We start from the raw sequence: 20,851 nt of genomic DNA on the forward strand, positions 1-20,851 counted from the left end.
AACAGAACAGGCAAGAAAGAATGACGATACTGCAAATCATTCTTAAATCCTAACATATTCACTGTACAAAAGGACTTTGATGCAGAATTGAAGGCTCCAGTGCAAAGAATTCTGTATTTTGTTATACCCAAAGACCAGCCAGATAATCAGTGAGATGCTATTTTATAAAACTGGGGCACAGGAGCACAGTGACATGGCCCCCATCATCTAAGTGCAGAAGCCAATGAAGAACCGAAAACACTCCTTGACTGCTAAGCCAACACACTAGCCATGTGGCAGACCTTCTCACTACCATTCTCCTCAGAGTCCATCTAAGTCACGCATCCCTTGGAGAAATTCAGCAAGAAATTCTCTTTTGAACAGCAAAGCCAAAAAAACCCCATCTGGCTCTAGGAAAAACAAAACCAGCCTTGGGGTGTCAGTCCTGCTGAACACTGAAGTCAATACTGGTCCAGCATGTTCCTTCATGACAAATAAGAACAAAATGCCTTTGAAGCAGGTTGCCAGGAGCTGATCAGTCCACCTACCTGGGAACAATACTACTTATGAGATTCAGTGATCTGATGAGTACTAGCTTACTGGAGACAAACCTGGGTAAGGTTCTTCTTCCAAATAAAATGCACAGCTGTGGAACAGGACAGGAAAGGTCCATCTGCTCACCTGGTTGTCAGAGCAGCAAACCTTCCTTGCTAAGTGCCATCAATGACTGCAGAAACAGAACTTTTCTGTATACAAACTTTTGGCATTAACAGCGTTGCTTTCTTCTTGGACAACAAACTGCTCTCATATTTCTGCTGTCACCCTTACGTGTTGAAATGGTAGTTCAAAAATTGATTAGTACTGCTTTCTGTAATTCCTGTTTGGTTTTGTGAGTAACTGTGAAACTAGAAGACAAGTCTGATTTTTTAACTGGTTGTCTGACAAACTCTGTATTAGAGGCAAGTACCAGAGGAAAGACGGAAAACTATGCTGAGGAATAGCAGGCACATTCATCCAGAGCATCTAGGAAAATTCCTTTGCAATTACATGTCCCTTTTCACCCAAAAGGCTCAATAGGAACAGAATTTCCAGCACTAGCTTTTGTGACTTTAGTTATCTCAGCCCTATATTGCTGCTCTTCAGACCTTCTCACTAAATTTCCACAATTACTGTAGCCCATGTGGTACAGAAACAGCAATGATGGGTCTAACCAAAGGTCCATTTAGTTCAGACATCTAGCCTGGTGTGATGGACAGATCTTGTTACTGAAAACAACCCATTTAGTGAGTGCCATACTCTACAAACTTTAAATAAAGCACTGAATACACACATAGACCTAAAAGCTAAAGAGGCTATGAATAGTCCCTTGGCCTCCAAGTATCTTCGGCACTGGAACAGGCTCTCCAGGGAAGTGGTCAAAGCACCAAGTCTGCCAGAGTTCAAAAAGCATTTGCCCAACGCTCTTGGGCATATGGTGGGATTCTTGGGACATTCATGTGCAGGGCCAGGAGTTGGACTTCAATGATCCTTGTGGGTCCCTTCTAAACTCAGGATATTCTATGATTCTATCTCAAGTTATTCCTTGAACCAGATTCTGTCTGCTTACTAGGTACCAAAATATCTTTTGAGTACTTTTCCAGTCTGCCCACCAACAATATCCCTGTGACATGGGCTCCTACCAGTTCTGTCCGGGTTTCTTAGGTCAATAGAAAACTGTCGCAATCATAAGTTTACAATTCTATGAGATTATTTGCACAGGGAGAGACAACCCTTCTAGGCAACTCACCCTGCACTGTGGTACTTTTAAGGACAAAGTTATAAAAAAATTAAATTCCAATTTCCAAATGCAAGCCATCTATACATAACTACTGATAAGGCATTCTTCTGTAACTAAATATTCATATAATGGTGTAACTTAATACAAATAACATGTAATTTTAAAAGCCTGTGTACATGTCTCTTTGGTGCATGTCTCCACATTTTGTGAGATTTTTTTTTACCTTCTCATATGCCATGAAACATGGAATGCTGTGGTGGCTGAAACCAGAGCAGAGCTTGCTGCTGGCAGAGAACAACAGCAAGAGTAACAAAGAAAAAATTTAGTAGAGATTCCAACTATTCTGGTATACACAGGGAGTCTTGCAAGTCCCTACAGTTTCTTAGATTTAATTGTAAAATAAATGTAAATAAAGCCATATTTTATCAAAAGGTCAATGCATATTAGAGGGCAGCTGTATCTATATACTAAAAGAATATGTATAGACAACCTAGGAACTAGAACACTTATATTCAACAACAGGAATCACCTCACATAATACAAACACTGATCTCCAAGAACTTTCCTAATCTTCTTCTGTGACAGCTGAAATTTTTCCCTTCATGCACTGACACTGTGATTCCAAAACTTTTTAAAATTATAGCAAAGTCTACAAAATTTACCTAGAGTAGATCTTTATCCTGTCAAATTAGTAAAAATTACAAATGGACACTATTTAAAAAGCGGCGTTTTTTGCAGATGAAGAAAGCAATGAACATTACTGTCATGTAAATACTTAGAAACTTGATTTTCACAACGGATCGTATGTAGTGTTGACCTTACACAAAGCAGAATTTGTAGTAAGACTGGCTACGTAGAGGAGAAACATCTAATTGAAGTGAGCAAGAACCTAAGAGAACAGCTAGAACTTCTTTTATTTACTGGCACATTCCTTCCTACCCTCCTGTCACCCATAAGTTATGAACTTGAGTGTTCATTTTCCTACCAACCTTTAACATGGCACTACAGCCTTACCTTAAGAGACAAAGGAATTGCACTAGGTCTATAAACTCTCATTGGGAAACCCAATTCAAAACTGTCACATAAGAGTGAAGACAAAAGAGGACAAAGACAAGTAATCTGCTCCAAAGCTAATTATCTAAGGTCTATGCGCAAGCGGAAGAGGCTAAAGTAAGCAGTGCTGTCCAATATGATTCAGAAAGTAAAAGTATCCGAAGAACCAAAGTATATGACTACAATTACTATCCCACCTCTGCTATATCAACTGCAATTGCGTAAGAAACAGCCACTGTTTATTTTTAAATGTATAATTTTACCTCAGTAAGAGATGTGTAGGAGATGTTCCTCAGAAGAACAATGTACCATTATTATTTTTTTTTTGTTTGTTTGTTTTAAATGAAGACAGAAGAACATAGTTTCTTCTGTAATACCTTTAGGGAAAAATTGTTAGAAACAACACAAAAAATCAGAACAGTCACAAATAATTTTTATATACATGTGGGATATTTACAAGTAACAAGATTGTTTCCTTCCCACTATTGATGTGAAGATGCAATTGTATTTCACAGAAGATTAACCAACAAATGCCACCTAAAAGAGCGCTGGGCTGCTTTCTCTGCATACATATGGGCCAAATTATTTTAGTTGATTATGTGTAGCAAGCTAAGATCAGTAGGACTGAGACAAAAAAACCCCCCTCACTTTTCACTCTGATGCCTTCTCGTAAAGGTAGCATGCTAACCAACACTCAAAAAATAATTCATTCACAAAATCATGCCAGGAACAGATAAAGCTGGATCACATGTCTATTAACTTCCTCAAAGGAACATTACATGCAGAAAGATACATGGGTTCTCATTCAGTCTTAGGTGCGTAAAGAGATGGAATTTCTTTAAACAACCTAAAAATTTCAACCTCATGCTAAACTACATCTTTCCCATTTTTATATTTTAAACAATCTTTCGACTTGCCCTTACCCTTACCACATCTTCTAGTTATGCTTTCCTCCCATTTTCTCTGAGTTCTACTTTCCCTATTTATCCAAAAAGACAACAGATTTATCTCCAATATGCACACAGCAACTTTCAGAGGTCTCCTCTCTCTGCCTCTTCTGTTTGTTTTCCTGTTCTTAATTCTAGCTAATGATGGGAATTCTAATGCTGGCTAAACAGTTAAAGCTCCTAAAGACTTTCGAGACAGCTCCCAAAAATCTCTCTTGCATTTTATCACAGCAACTTTACTCACAGGCTGCTATGGTTGTACACTAAAACTCGGACAGTAACTTTGATTAAGGGTTACAATTAACGAGCATTATACAAGGTCTATAAAGAAAGCAAAACATTCTCCCTTGTGGAATTTCAGACATATTTTTGCAAGCCAGTGACCTCCAGCTGTCACAATACTTACACTCAGTTTTTCCCAATATCTTTCATGAAAGACTCTCATAGCACTAGGGCATGTTTCATTGCCAGCAATATTTCATAACAGGAAACTTCTGTCTTAAAGGTCTCAACTTTATTTCCCAGTTCTTGAGGATGAATATCCAAATTAGAACATTAAGTAGTCATATAGCCATGACATTGGCACTAAGATTTAAGTTCCACTATGCTGAAGTGGTACAAGAGTTACTTGATTTTTCCATTTCTCTTAAAGATTTTTTATGCCACCATGGAAGCATAAGCTACCGTGAACTCAGTAGTAAAAAACAACAAAAATAGATATAAGAGACTTTAGGAAAAATAAATATACAGGCATAATTTAAAGTTAGTACTAAACATTTGCCAAATCAGGTATCAGAAAAAGAACTGTACCCAATAAATGCAGGTTCATCATTATTTAATTCCAAGCAGACTTTTGTTAATAGCAAATAAGATAAGGGTAAGCAGATGCATCCAAAGAGCCAGTTCCAAGTCATACTACCTCAACTGATTTAAGCTTAAAAAATCCTAAGACCATGTAAACATGTAACTCAGTGTACAGAGAAGTTTTGAGTTCTTCATGTACTTTATGTAATTCAGAGCACTGGTGGAAAAAAACTTTATATGATTTTCAGTTGATATTCAACACAGTATGATATGTGAAATTAAAAATAAATGTTCAATAAACTTGTATTTAAATAAGTGCTTTCTCAAATCACTAGACAACCCACTTAAACATCTGAACTGCTTTTTATTGCATGAGCAATAATATCTATGTGGCACCACTCACTCACACACATCAGGCAATTACATGTAAATTCTTTATTTTCTTTTAAATATAATCCTCGTGTGCTGATTGCTAGGTTCTCTTCTAGTTTGTTACCTTGTTACAATTAAAGGTAATTTTTTTGCTAAGGACTCTTCATTTCTTTCTAAGTACATAAAATGAATCCTACTTTACTATCAGTATTTTTTCCTGTTAATTCTTGGTACAACTGAAGGTTTGAGGAGTTAACTGAAAATACAGAATTCATGTCAATATTGAAATAGCAAGCACCTTGTTTTAGCACAAACAAGATAAGCCAAAAAGCAAGATAGACCAAGGGAATTGTTTCCTTTCTCCTCTTCTCTGTTCTTCAGGAGTGTCCCTGCAAAAACATGTCATCTCTACTGCTGCAGATTTCCTGAGATAAATTTACAGAAAAAATAATCAAGCTATTTTATTTTCATATAAGAGCCAGAGACCTTAATTGCTGTGAATCACAACTTCCTGAACTTGAACAGGACTCATTTGTTTCAGGATAATCCAGTCTCCTGGCCTAGCCAGCAAAAAGTTTGATTAACTTCCCCTCTACTACTCAGTCATGAACAGCACAGTTTGGTCACGCCTGTTAATCTTTCAGTGTTGTCTGCAGCACATGAATTGCAGCATGAAAGAAAGCTGTCTAAATGGACCACAAAGAGCAGCACCAGAGAATAACCTTTGCGTAGTACAGGAACAGCAGACATACACAAAATACAATCAGACTGTGAGAGAATAAATATAACATGAACCTCAGTGACAGACAGAAGGTGACAAAGCAAGGGAAAGACCATAGCATTCAAACTAGCATGGCACCAAATTTATCTGCTTGCTCTCTGCATAATAAGGACAAGAGAGCTCTGAAAACATACAGCAGGTTCTACAGCAAGAACAAGAACACTTTACTGCTATCTAGTGATGCCCCTCCCAGACCAGTTGAAAAACAATTCTATATTCTAGGAAAAGACATCAGACTTCCTCAGCTACAAGAATAATCATTATGATACTGAATTTTGGAAATAATAGAAAAACAAGAGGAAAACCAAAACATCTCTGCTTCTAAACAGGATTTTCTAGGTGTTTGCTTGATGCATTTAGAGAAGACAGGAAAAAATGAGATGTTCATAATAAATGTCGGAAATGTAAACAAATGGCAGTATACTACATCTAGTCAGTGAGTAAGGGGAGGCAGAAGAACACTGCAGAAGCACAAAAGTTTTAATGTAAATTGACATTAATTTAATGGAAATTCTGGTCTTTATCAATTTAACAGCATTTTTAGTCAGAAGAAACTAGACAAAAATTCTGCTTCCTTAGAAATTTGAACCATTCATTTGAAAAACAATCACAAATCAAAGAACTACAGTATAAATATAAATATTATAAAACCATGAATATTATAAACACAACTATTATAAAAAATCTCTTACTTCAAGTATCAGCTTCTTGCTTGATGCATTAGACATTAAATCTAAAGTTTTAAACCAGGATAACTAGAAGAACATTTCTTAAATGTTCTTCCCCAATTACAACAGCTTGTAGTTTGTTTGCATGATTTTTTCATAAATACAGATTTTGCTTACCCGATGCTGAGTTCATGATGTTCTGCTGCACAGAAGGACTAGTGGGAGCTGTAACATTCATCTGGGAGAGCATGGCCTTCCTAGGATCTTGCCATGTTGTTGTTTGATCAATATGACTAAGACAAAACAAAGCGAGAGTTAGGACAGTCATGCATTCACAGCAATGACCTGCTCCCACAGAAAGTTTAACAACAAAAAGTTAAGCCTGCCAACAACAGCCACATTCAAAACCAAACAGAACGTTTAGATTCTCTCCAAGCATCACTGTACGTCAGATTCTCAAACCCTTACCCTGGCCACCACCACTTTCCCAACCAACAGCTGTAGCAATCAGAGCGGGATCAATGCTAAGATAAGGTTCATCATGAATATTGTAATCTAGACTGTTGTACCATAACTAGATGTTGTATCCTTGAATTAAACATTCTCTTCCCTCTTCTCACTGATTAGTTATTTGCCATTTTTAAATGTGACTTCACAGACTTTCAAACAAAGCCAGTTATGTCTGGAATCTCAAGCACAGTCCAGTACCTTGGCATGATGAGTTCATATTCAGTGCTTAGGGAGTGGTAATGAGCTGGCTAGGAAGTAATCACTAGTCTTCCCAAACTTGCTGTGCATAGACCATGTCCTCAGATTATTTGATGGACTACTCCCCTCACCACTAACAACTGAACAATCTCTCTGTGGTAATTTAAGTAACCATTCACACTAAAGCAGTAATGTAAAAGTGATGTGCAGCTGCCTTTCAACTTAATGTGAAAAGATGAGGACAGTGAGACTGTCAAGTAATCCACCCAGCCCTTTGCAAAGCCTAACTTCTCTGTTTTGAAAAAAATGGAAAGTACATTCAGCGCTGTCATTCATAAACTTATTCAATTCAATGAAAATACAAATGTGTAATGAATGATTAATTCACCTTTTGACTATGTGATTAGCATGTTTTGCTAATGAACAACAAATGTACGTATTCGCAACAAGAATCAATGCTATCTTTATGTAATTAAGCAACACCGAGAAGTACATGTTGACAAAAATACAACTTCCAATACACACTGAACATCGACAAAAAAGTTGGTTATCCATTCATTTAGAACTGGTATCAACTGAAACTCATTCAGATTTTTTTTATCAATTAGAATCCAATGCATCATTAACTTGGTACCATTCTTTTCTTAGATTAATTACCCTTAAAATTAAGTTTTTCTGGATTACATAGAACACCCATTTTCATTTACTTCAGCAAAACCACAACATTTAAATTCAGAAGAACATAAAATGGGACAGTAGTCACCAAAACAATTACTGATGTAGAATTACTTATCACATTCTAATCACTGAAGGTACTTTCTGTTATAAGGTAGAACATATCTGAAACTGGTTTTTAAAAATGTTTTAAGGTACATATATTTTACCCTCTCTAAACATGCACATGAACAATTCCAGGTCAAAGAGTTACAGACACACCGTAGTAGGGTCACAATACAGCTCATTTAATACAGGTATGTGCTGATTTTGTCTGGGGTAGAGTTAATTTTCTTCACAGTGGCTAGTACTGGGCTATGTTTTGGATGAATGTGACTTGACTTCCCTCTGATTGTCACACCAATGATTTAAACTGTTTGGTGCCTGGGTTTAAACCTCAGCAAGGTACTGTAAGCACACTGCAACTCTGGTTGCGTATGTTTTCAAATATTCAGCTCCACTGAGAAACATGCCACATACAGCATGATTTCTTTATTTCTTTTTTTTAGCCTCTTTATTTATAAAACATGGAACAGCATAGTAAAGACTGTCCTATATATACTGGACTATACACAAACCTTCATACTGGAGAACACTTTCTCACTTTTCTGCTGGTCAATTTTGCAAAGCAATGAAAACAGGTAAAGATAATACAGATGTAAAAACAGTGCACAGTAATGTTTCACAGACCATGTGTTTAAATTACGGTACCAGCATGTGCTACTCCTCCCCTCCATTTCTGATTTGTTATATTTGCTCAACTCAATTCTGGGAATAGTGGAAACTGGGAAAACACCACTGCACCCATGATAACACATTCATTTATTTCCATTTAACTCCTATAAAAATCCATGTAACACTGTGAACTTATGTCTACCTAAGGTACATAATTCATAGCCTTCCTTTTTATATATGCTATTTGAGTGTAGAGTAAGAAACAGAAAGAAAAATGTTGTTTCCCTGCACTACAAAACCATTTTTGCAATCAACTGTCGGAACACAGTGAAACAACATTGACCAATTTTTCAAAACAGACCTGAATACAGGATAGATGAATGGACTATAGAAGTACCTCCAATTTGAGCACAAGGAGAGCATTATCAATTCCTCAAGACTGCTTAAGCATACCATGCTAAGTATAGTTAATGTTCATATGGAGCTGTTAACATAGATAGCTATTTTAGACAGCAGCAGCTTTTAACTTTTCCCTAGCTGAGTATCACTTGAGAAAAGTCACCATGTTCCTTACTTGACCAACTAAACTCTAACCAGTAGTCATCGTGGAGCAAAGAACCACGGAAGAAAAGCCTCAAAAGTAAGCTGATTATATCAATATCATACTAATCTAATCATATGACTGGTTCAAGAAGGCAAACTCTTTTTTTTTTTCCCCTCCCACTCAGCTCTGTGCTTCCTGACCTGCATATCCATTTTCCCTACACCTTCCCTCAAAACCTTTCTCTTCAATCTCCATCAAATCACGGTCCTTCTATGTATCTACCTGCTCCATATCCTGAGTGTTTGAATGCTATATACTAAGAAACCATCCAAAACAAATCACAACAGATCAGTTCTTTTCCACAAATTCCAAAACATGCTCACCAATTTATGGAATACAAAGTAGGCAAACCCCCATTCATATGGACGAAATGTTTAAATAAATTCTAGTACTACAGGAAGGAATACAGGACTTAATTTTGTTCCTATCTACAGTATGTGCATCAGGGTAACTTACTATAAACACCGCGCATTTTTAATTATCAAGTTAAGTACTAAAACAGGACATTCTCCACAGGTAAAAGATGTTTCCCTCTATTTTGAATAGCAGCACAGGCAATGTCTAAATGGACATAACTGACATCAACATTACATTATTCTTCCCTGCACTAAGCAGATTTTTTTCGTAGTAGCTGTATTACAAGAAAACTGCCCCAATGCTTACATTCAAGATCTTCTATTTTATATGATCTGAGTCATATCTCAACAAAGAATTACTGTCAACACAAAAAAAATTAAAAAAAAAATAGCAAATTATATCAAATTAATGAAACCTATAAATCAGCCATTCTATTTAGTATGTATTATCAAATTAAAACTTAAAATCTACCTATTCATGAATAAGAATCACAGCTCTGTACTGTGTGAACAGAGCAAAATAAGTAAACTCTCTTGGAATTAAAATCAACATCTCTAGGATAATCAAGGAATGTAAGACATTTTACTTCATAGAATAAATTCTCAAATCAAATATCTAGCTACCTGGCACTATTTATTATTGCTCATTTATGTCTTGGTGAAGCAAATCCTTGTCAAACTGGACAAATATACTATAAACTAAGCAAATCAATTTAGACTATACCATAAATGTAGGTGTATGGTAACAGGCCTTAGAAAAACAAAGCTAAAACGCCTACCACATGTTAAACATTTGTTAGCAAACTTACATCAACTCTAGTACCAAGAAGAGTGACTGTTCCAAGACACATCACCCACCACCCTCCACCAAAAAGCACTTTCAAAGCGCTGTGCATTAAGAAGAGAACAAGCTGCATCTCTTCACCCATCGCCAAGTTCTACAGTCAAATACAAATTATTTGCATTTTGAGAAGAACAATTTTAAAGAAAAGAAAAATGTTCTAATCTTATGTACACAAAGAGCATTTCTGCAGCTACTACAAAATCTGAATTTCTGATTGCAAGAAATCTTTATTAGTATTAAACACTCACATCCTGAAGATTTGTCAGATTCAAATTCCAACGTAATTTTACAGTTCACGGTTTGGGTTGGTTGGGGGTTTTTTGGAGGGAGACGGGTATTGGGGATTTTGATTTGGGGGTTGTTTGGTTGGTTGGGGATTTTTTAAAATACAATGGAAAACAAGCGGGAGATCCAGAGATTAAAAAAAAAAAATTATTACTTTTTATGGAAAATAACCTTTAGATCCTAATAGGCTAATAAAACAATACCACTCCTAAAACCAAACAACTGATCTGCCTTTGCACAAAGTGTAATACATCTTCACATTTGTTCTCCAGTGGCTGCACTGAAAATATATGAACTGTCGTAGTGAAAGCCATGTCAGAAATGAACTAACACACAAAAGACACTCAAAAAATTACTTAAACATTTCAAGAAAGGCATATCTAAGAGGCCTTCAGTTTTGATATTCCGTGGTACGTATTGCAACTACAGTGCCCCCATTGGTAAGTACACTTTTCAAGGTAAGCTGAGAACTTCATTTGTGTAACAGAATTCTGAGTCATTACAAAATCATGTTTCTTTCTCCCCCTTTTTCACCTTTATTAGCACAAAGTCACCTTATATACAGTGTACATCTGCTACATCATTTGTAATGAGAACCTTTCACAAAAAAGGATCTTCTCAGAACAGATACTAACACAAGCAAGTCAAAATTGCAAGACTGCTTTACTGAAGTGTGTAATAGAAATGTAACATTAGGAAGAAAAGCAAAAGACAATGAAGAGATATTTTAATCCTCAGTACCAGATGAACATACTGCATGAAATTTCTGCAACAGCACTGAAGAGGTCTGATCTACACGTAAAAGAATAAACATACGGCACAATAAATAATCCATTGCTTCTCAGTATGTTTGGACACGACTCTTCATAACAGGACACTTTAAAAAACTAGTCTCAAACATTCAGAAAGACAAGTTCTTCTTCAATATAAAAGCATCACCATAAAAACCTATGCAAGCACCTCTCCATAAGGTAATGCTTGTGTTTTACAATGTAGATAAGACTTATATTTTATGGCTGTGAAAAAATTATTTTCAGTCTCTAGTGAACTTGAGATGACTAACTTGGATCTTGGTTTTCAGATTCTTGGGACTGATTTAAGATTTCACTGGAAATCATATTTTAAGAAAAGGAAAACACAATCACACACCACTGACCACATCATGACAGACCTTCCAAAGCTGTTGACATGGCATTGTGTACTTTTTGGTCTGGGGATAGATAGGAAAGTCTCTGTGTACCATAAGTAAGCGCACCAATGAAGTTAAACCTAATTATGTTCTAATTTTGGTGTGAAATTTAAACTTTTCATTATATACCAAACATCAACTGCTCCATTGACAAGCATGTTACCTATGATTCTATTTTACCTTAAATGAGATATAGATTCTACTCTTTCATATATTTTCCTTTGTCTTCCGAACCAGCTGGTTTCATCAATCCACACAATACATCACTTTCTGAAAGGTTTTCTCTTTTTATTTATGTTCATCTACTAACTTTAAAGATTAGTAATGAGTAAGCATATCCTCATAAATGCCAGAATTATTTTAGAGCTGTCACTAGCACACTTTAGCACGTCAGGTCTTGATGTATATATTGAAACTTAGTTTTCCTGGTGATGCCAGGAAAAACTGAGTATTTCTGCTCTTGAAACTAGCATAGTTTGTCAAACAAACAAACAAATCCAAACCAAAAAAATCAACTAACCCCTTTGCCCAACCTTATACAGACTTGTCCTGTGCATAGGCAGTGTAGGGTACCTCCAAGATATCTATCCACCTATCATTTTAGCAGGCAGAGAATAAACTAGATTATCTACTTCTGCAGAGGCCTAAGCTCTACAGTAGAGTAACAAATGTGGTAGTCTGACCATAGGGCAGTTGTGAGAGTACCTACTAATTCAAGAATAGAAATGGATGTATATTACTAAGAAAGGTGGCAATAGCTAGGAGATCAGTCTGACAGGGCAGATGGGCTACAGGGATTCCCACAGGTAAATTTTCCATAGTTTGGTTTAGAAATGGGATAGGAAAAAAGGTTGAGAATAAACAGCCTCCATGTGAGCTGCTTTGATTAGACATTCAAAAACTGGAGTATAGCACGCAGAAAACTTCTGGGTTATGGTTGATGATGCTCTTAGAGTATTCACAAACAATGGAGTGGATTCAGCTTCGCCACAGGACAGAAGATGTTCTTTGTGTATGCTTCCCTTTTTATCCTATTTAGGGAATTTCAAGAATTGGAAAAGAGAAAAACATGAAACTAAGTCTTCAGATATATGTGACATTTTTAATTAGGCATAGCTGACTGGAAAGTAAAGTACTTTTCTTTGCAAGTGGTGTAACAAAATTACAGATTTATACCCTAAGTAGCATGAATACATTGTTTGAGAAGATTTCAATTCCAAGCAGCAACAGTACAGAGAAAAGCCTGAAGGGGAAATGAGACAGTTAGCAATTATCTCTACCTGTTCAGTCCTCCATTAACATTTCCCTGAATTTCCACCACTATTAGACAAGGATACGCACTTAAAGTTCCCAAAACCCTGTAAGGGCTTTCCAACTGCCTTGTAAAAAAAAAAAATCCAACAAAATCCAGCAAAAGAAAAAGCAGGTCACACAGCAACGAAAATGTCATCTGCTGAGAGATTATATTCCACCCATTGCTTGGGAAAACACTGTGTTTCCACTTGTCTTCTCCATATTAGCCTGCACTATTTCCTTTTTCAGGATTATTACAGCCAAATATATATAAAAGCACATGGCAATAAAATTCATAACTTTCTATTCTGTTTCTCAAAAGTGTCAGAAAAAGCCTCTAAAATTCATCACACAGTTTATCTCTTAAGGATGGTAATCTCTCCAAGTATTGGCCTCAAAGAAAAAGAAACATTAATACAGGTTTCTGAATGGCTGTGGTTTTGAATTTTTCATATTCTTCCTTCTACTTGATAGGTCTTTATGCATTAACTAAACAAAGCTTGTGTTGGACTACACCATCTATGCCACTGATCATGTCTTCACTAAACTGTGATTCGAATAACTTTGAGATAGAACAAAAGCAAAAAAAATACGAGAGCGGTGGGCACAAACATTCTGTTGACCAGGTGAGAAGAGAGCCTGTCAGAGCTCAAGCCCCTTAATCTAAGTATGAAATAGAACCACATATGCTATCCTACAAAATTACAGTCTTAAGCAGCAGAAATTCTTTCAGCAAATTAATGGTTTGAATCTGAACTAGAACCATGAAGTAAGGGAAACTTAAATGCCTCTGACAAAAGTCTAATTGGTCAAGAAACAGCTTTTGCACGCAGTCATTACTGCTCAGGCCAGCTCTTCTACAAATCCCTCTGGAGTTTATTCCTAAAGTGGTTGGAGATTGCAAGATGCTAAGAGCTACCAGAAATTCCAGAAAGCATGGCCCATAGAGCTGTGGACACTGATACACGAAACAGAGAGCTTTTACAGATACACAAAACACAGTACTTAATATATTAAAGTATTCAAAGGCAGCCTTCATTAGCACTGGCCTGTCTGCAGACAATGCACAATACATACACCAAGGACTTAAAACTAAGCTTCCTGTTCTGTGTATAAACACCTTGCTCTTTTGAAGCTGCAGAACAGCACTGCCCTTCTTAGGAAAGCACTCATAGAAAGGTCCTCACTTCAGAGTGTGTAATGCTAAAATGGATGTGTGGGCAGTAGGCAGTCTGACCACACATGCATGATTAATAGAAGAGATGAACACATGATATGATGTTCAAAGGTTTGCCAAGGTAGCACCACTTTTATTAGAATGTGCTCTTGAAACAACTGCCCTTGGCAAAAAGAAAACTGGAAGCAATAACATGCTTATTTCTGCATTTATTATTCCTTTTCCTTCTTCCCCTCTTCCTGCCCACACTCAAGGACCTCATATAGAAAAACAGGACTAGTATCACAATGCTTAGAAGTATTTTAAATGGGTTCTCAAAAATATTATTCTTGGATTCCTCTGTAGATTTCCCAAATAAAATGAAGTTATTTTCTGGGTTTCAGGAACACAAAAGGAGCACGAGGATGTTTTCATTTCCAGGGCTCTTTCCATTACTTTGAAAACTGTAAGACACAGCAGTATCGCAGACACTAAGAAAAGCCCTTGTCTTACAGTCTTTGTACCAGTTCAATCATTTCCCAAACGCCATAAAGGACTAAATGCTGTGATCACATTCTCCATCACCAGAGAGATTTAATTTTTAAACTTGCCCTCTCAGTTTCACAGCAGAAAAAAAGGTTACTTTTAAAGAAAACCTTCTCTTTTCTCTACCCTGCCCCCAAAGTTAAGAAGTTTGCTTCCCGTGGCTAAGTCACTTACCATATGCAGAATTCATCTTTTTTCTCTCTCCTTAATTTTCAATGAAAGAGATAAAGATATATCACCAAGGAGGGCAAATCTAAAGGAAGAACTGTCTCTGCTGCTATTTTAAGTGAAATTACTATAACCGTTTAACTTTACAGATACCCTCCTACACCCCTGCTTAGCAAATTCAGACCTCCTCAAGATGCAACCATTTTGCCTTCTGTAACACTAAAGACAAGATTACACAAACACTAGCTCTCACATTTATTAAAGGAAGGGCAGATTATTTTCAGATGTGATGGGCCATGGAATACTTTATCACTTTCTTGTCCTTTATCTCTGAGATTCTATCTCATTTCTCTCTCCCTAGTTAGCTCTTAAAAGGAGACAAAGAAAGCAAGAGGGAAATCAAATGCCTCTTTGCATGAACAGAAGCCAGGCAATTTTACGCCCCTCTCTATACACCCTACTTATGTTGCCTGAAGGTTTTCAAGTCAGAGAGGCTTGCCTAAGCATGCTGCAATAAAGCTGCTATAGCCAGCTGTCTTAGTAAAGGGGGTTCATAGCAATCCTGTCCATTAACCCTGAGGCTAACCACCACTAAGGAAAACAAAATATTAAGATAAAAAGATTCTTTAGGTTGTTTCCTTATTGCTTTAAGTAGGAAGTCTCAGAGGGCAGTTCAAACTGGTTGCTTGAGTGTTCAGACAATGATCACTCCCAGATGGCCTTGACAGGATGAACTGACTTTTAAGAAACCATTAGGTAGGACCTACTGGAAATGAATGAACAGGTAGCTTTCTGCTACAAAGAATAAGTGACCTGTTCTTCTTGCCATTAAAATCATTAATATTGACATCCATTTTAAATATGTGCTTCAGAACTGACATTTCACACCTTAAATCGATCAATTGTTCAGATGTTCTCAGTTTTAGTCACATAAATAGCCTTATGGACTATTTTTTCCCTGATAAGAGACTGTAGTTTCTTTAGTTTAAAAGCAACTCCTCCTTATGACCGCGTTTCAGGTGAGCTTTTTACTTCTACAACTCGAACACTATGTGCTGCTGAGGTTGGAGGCAATAGCTCTTATCCCTGAAGACTTTGCAGATTGCTACCTAAAACAAAGCAGAAAATCTTCCAACAGCAAGTTGTTGCCTCAGTCAGTACTTGTAAGATACCTGCTCAGTCAACTCTGGGCCATCTCGCATACTCTGTTTTTCACCAGCAGATTATTCTTTTTTCCTCCCCCAACACTTCAACCTCCTGAAGACAGATTTCCCAAGCTGCAATGCACCAGAGGCAACTGATTTCTTGACCCTAGATACAATACAGTGTCTAAAGGCTATGCTTTGAAAAGTTATTTTTATTTACCCATTTAACCTACAGTGGCAAAGAAAACACAAAGCAAAAGCCTGAGAAGAAATCAAGCTACTTAGTATATAATTGTAATTATTATAGCTATCATTTAAATGTATAGTATACTTAAATACAATAGCTATTATATTTATTTTTAAAAGTGACCTAAGAATGTTTTCAACTTGAGGATTTCCAAGTTTCAGGTTCTGTATTTCCCTTTACCATTCACAAAGAATTTGAAGAGCATCAGTTTAAAAAATATTCAGAGGTCCATTGTAAAATAAGTAAAGGAAAGTAAAACTAACTTTGAACTCAAATTTCATCGCATGTTTCAGAAGTTATCTACTAGAAATATTAATTTACTTTTTTTTTTATTATTAAGAATTTGGGTATTCACAGAATCTGTAAGGTTGGAAGGGATCACTGGAGGTCATTCAGTCCAACCTCCCTGTTCAAGCAAGTAACAGAGTAGTACAGGAAGTACAGAATGGAACAGAAACTAAAAGTTTGACTATGAAATCATCAGCAGCAAAACAAACTACTTTCTTTATAAAACAATTAAAGATTTAAGTTATCTCATTAAATCATAATAAATACAATAGCTTAGCATTTCTGTATTTGATTTGCAGTAATTTAATTTGCTTTCTGAGTATCTTTTGGTACGGAGGGAATTAGAAATAGTAATTATAAAATGTATTAAGCACATGATTATATTTAAAAGCATATGACAAATAACTAACAGTTCCTAAAGTACTAACAGTTTAGTCAAAACAGATCACAAAGCAAAAATCACAGATTTACAAATTTCAGTAAGTTTCAGCAGGAGATTTATAACAAGAGTTGGAGTTCCAAAGAAATCCTAAATAACTTTAAATTATCATCTTAACTTAGCATAACTTAATTCCAAATTTATAATTACTCCTGTCTTCATCTACTAGTTATGAAAATCAGCATTCAGGCATTGGGGGAGGGGAGAGTGGTAAAGGGGCTGTGCTGCTACCATGAGAGATGGGGAAAAACATTATATTTACTTACTGGCATATATTTTTAAAAAACAAGTACTCATCAAATATATGTCTGGCATTTAAAAGCATGCTTAGTAATCATACTCGTAATAGACTGCTCTAAAGATAAGAGCACATCCTACCCATACAAGAGATCAGACTACAGGTCGCACACTACGCAGCACTAATTACTTCTGTTCCAGAGGTCAGTTGTGTGTCTTTTTTAATGGCTAACATCATTATAATCAAACTTTTCTTCTAGCACAGTCCCTTCCCACTTTCTAATAGTCCAGTATAGAGATTTCCCCAGCCCAAATTTCCCCACTCTGAATACTATGGGGTTTATTTTCTTTAGGAAGTGAGGTCAGTTCTTAATATCCGAACTCCCTTACAGTGTTTGCTGACCATTAGTCAGCACTTCCCTATGACGCATCCCTTTCCCCCACTCCCTTTCAGTTCCAAATGCTGTCATTATAAGCTTCCAGTTTTTCTATTTTTTTGCCTGCAAAATTCACAAACTATTTTAGAAACTCCCTTGAGAGTAAAGCAGCTTTTTTCCATGAGTATTAAGTCACTTTGAACTCTTGGACAAACTGAGTTCCTTTAATCTTTCTATAAGATAGGTTTCCTATAGCCAAATCTGCTTATCACCATTCTACAGGACTACTTTTGCCCAACAACTAGGCAGCCAAAATTGTTTTAAAACTTGCAATTCGAACAAAATTGTAAGTGCAAGCTCTGAAGGTTGTCTAGGTTTTATCTATTTGCTTGGGTTTAGCTCATTCACAGTAGCTAACATACAAAATTCCAAAGACAAAACATATTTGTTTCATAACCCATGTTTGGAAAATATACTTCTACTGATCACAGAAGAGCCAATACGCGCTATCACATATCAGTAATTTCAACAGCTGAGTAATAAGACAAAGCTTTTCTGAAATTTAAGCATTAAATTAGTGAACGCAGCTAATGAAACAATATTCATCCCAGTTCCACGTCAACTTCTCACTAAGCAAGCTTTTATGTAGGCTACCTGATACACACCTGCTGGGGCACAGTGCCTAAACCGCACATGAGCACACAGTTACAACATGGCTCCATCACAGTGACTCACTGTCACTGCAAACTTCAGAATATATCCACTCTTGCCCTTTAAATTCTGTAATCTAGATTGTAATCTTCAGATCAGAAGCCGTAAACCAGTACCTGCAGGCAAAAAAAGAAGGATATATCGAGAGGAGAATGAAACTCCTCATATCTTTTTTAATTAATAACCCTTGATAGTCACCCACAATTAGGCTGCTAAAATGGAACACTGAATTAATATAATCCTTCTGGTCTGCTCCCCTCCAGTAATTTTCAACATTCCCATATAACGTCTGATCTGTATTGAGCCATCTGAATCAATTCTTTCTAGTCACCACGTAGGGAAAGCTTTTGTAACAGATGTCTTTTTTTTTTCACATCAATTTTACATTCGGAATTATGGAAGAAAGAAAGAAAACAAACCACTCTGCTCTTCAGCTGAGTTTCTTAGTTTTTAACTAAGATGCTTGAATAAACCAAAAAAGTAAACATTTCCTTGGTTAATGCTTTCTAAGCTGTGGTTTAACACATTATAGTTCCAGGTACTTACTCAGCACTTCCTTCCAGAATTTATCACTCAAAATTCAGTAGCAAACATGCAGTGTTTAGTGTTATCTTAAAATTTATTCTGCAATCACTTTATATCACTACACAGGTCATAATTTTAAACTTTATCTCAAAACCTTTTAAAAGTAAACTGTACATTAAAAAGAAATAAATCTATTCCTAGATACCATGACTCTAGTTGTATAAATTGGGACATCAAACCTCCTAGTCCCTCTTATCTGATATCTTGTTATCCTTTAAATATATTTTTAAAAATCTATTTCTTCAGAAAATTGTTACAAAATATTTATGTTCAAATGAGAACTGAAAAGGACTGACAGGTCTGACAATGTGATGTGCTTCTCTACAAGAAACCTATTTACATTTTCATATATATCAAGAACAACAAAATTTAAGAGTATAACAAGCAAAGAATATGCTGCAGAAGACAGTCAAAATATCAGGTATGAAACAGAGAAGCTCGACAAGGCCCTGGAGTCGAGTGGCTCTATTTCACAGTGCCCATTTCTTTGTGCTACATTTCTCCTCATCTCTGACTTGACTGCTTATGTGCTGAGCTCCTCAGGACTGCAATCTTACTTAACTAACTTGCAGTAGGCCAGTAATCTAGCAGTCTATCTGATAATGCTCCTACTCTACTACAGGGAACAGCTGCTTGGACAGCAAGCATCATTCAAGCAGCCAAATACCACCTTCTGTGCTAGAGCATGCACAGAGTTGGCTGGAAGCTGCTGCTGCCAACACTGCTTCCACATGGGAGAAGAGGGCCTGGAGGCATCACTCATCCTGCTCATAGAGCAGGCCAGAACTGCTCTTTGCTGATTTTGTCGATGTAATCAATGGGGAAGGCGGTAGGCAGATGTTGGATTTCTTTCTTAAATACAGTAACTGCATTGAGACCATATCACACTGTTAGTGCACACAAGACAAGTGAATCTGCTGATGGAATCACTCTACTACAATATACTTTGAAAATCATTGGTGATGAGGGACTTCAAACAAATCTATTTCCTAGATATCTTCATCAGATGCTAAGTTATCTGGCATCTTATCTGAAAATCACTGTATATGTTACAGTAACAGTGTCCTGCAGGTGAAAGCTCCTGAAGAAAAGTTAGCATAAAAATAAATCACATCCATTGAAAATTATTTTGCATCCTATCCAGAACTGTGCAAAGATCTAATAAACTGTTCAATTACTGAAAACCTATAGCTATTTTGTGAGATAATGAAACTCGTGTAAATTTCTGTACTTTCATAAAAGTGAAGGGCACTACACTTCAAAACTGCTGATGTGAAAACACAGTTTACCTGACTCCACAACTGTTACTTATTTTCAGTCAAGTAAAAAACAATAAAATCACTGTGAACCACTTCAGCACAGTACTAGGGGTGATTAATTAGGGAGTGGCAGAGGAAAGTATGAAACATCAAAAGAAAGTGAACAGTGTAAGTGTAAAAGAAGAAACATGTCTTGGAGAGATCTGGCAATCTTGTAATATCAACATCTTCTAAGGAGCCAAGCTGCACTAAGAGAAGCTGAAGTAGCCAAGAAAGAAGGTCGAAATCTGCACATTTATGAATGACAGGAAGAATTCTTACCGAGAATGAACGAACTGTTGAGTTCACTGGACAGAAATATATTGGTCTGGGAGATTAAACTGGGAGGCAGACTCTCACTGGAGTGGAAGGAAATACTGAATAAAAACATTATGAATCCTCTCCTATTCTCAGGCAGAGGAAGGACACAGAGCGCTTCAGCTCAGGGGGGAGAACTAACTCAATTTGTTGAGCAGAAAACTATCACAGAGGAGGAACACGACTTATCAGAGACTAGCAACGGTAACAAAAGGATACAGGCATTTGTATATCAGCAGTTTAAGAACAGTAAAAGAACATAATGAAGGAGAAAAGAAGCTAAAAGC

General features: G+C 36.5%; 1 protein-coding gene across 8 annotated transcripts in view; it reads right to left on the minus strand.

Annotated features, from left to right (window-relative positions):
- Positions 1-20,851, minus strand: part of YAP1 (Yes associated protein 1) — an 86,573-nt gene that overhangs the window by 33,062 nt on the left and 32,660 nt on the right. For all 8 annotated transcript variants that reach the window (XM_027677351.1, XM_027677352.1, XM_027677353.1 and 5 more), the window contains exon 3: positions 6,559-6,674. In XM_027677351.1, coding sequence (XP_027533152.1) covers positions 6,559-6,674 — 116 coding nt within the window. The remainder of the gene's footprint in view (positions 1-6,558; positions 6,675-20,851) is intronic.

Source organism: Neopelma chrysocephalum, unplaced genomic scaffold (assembly GCF_003984885.1).
Source record: "Neopelma chrysocephalum unplaced genomic scaffold, ASM398488v2 Primary Assembly neopelma1_43, whole genome shotgun sequence".
Taxonomy (NCBI): domain Eukaryota; kingdom Metazoa; phylum Chordata; class Aves; order Passeriformes; family Pipridae; genus Neopelma; species Neopelma chrysocephalum.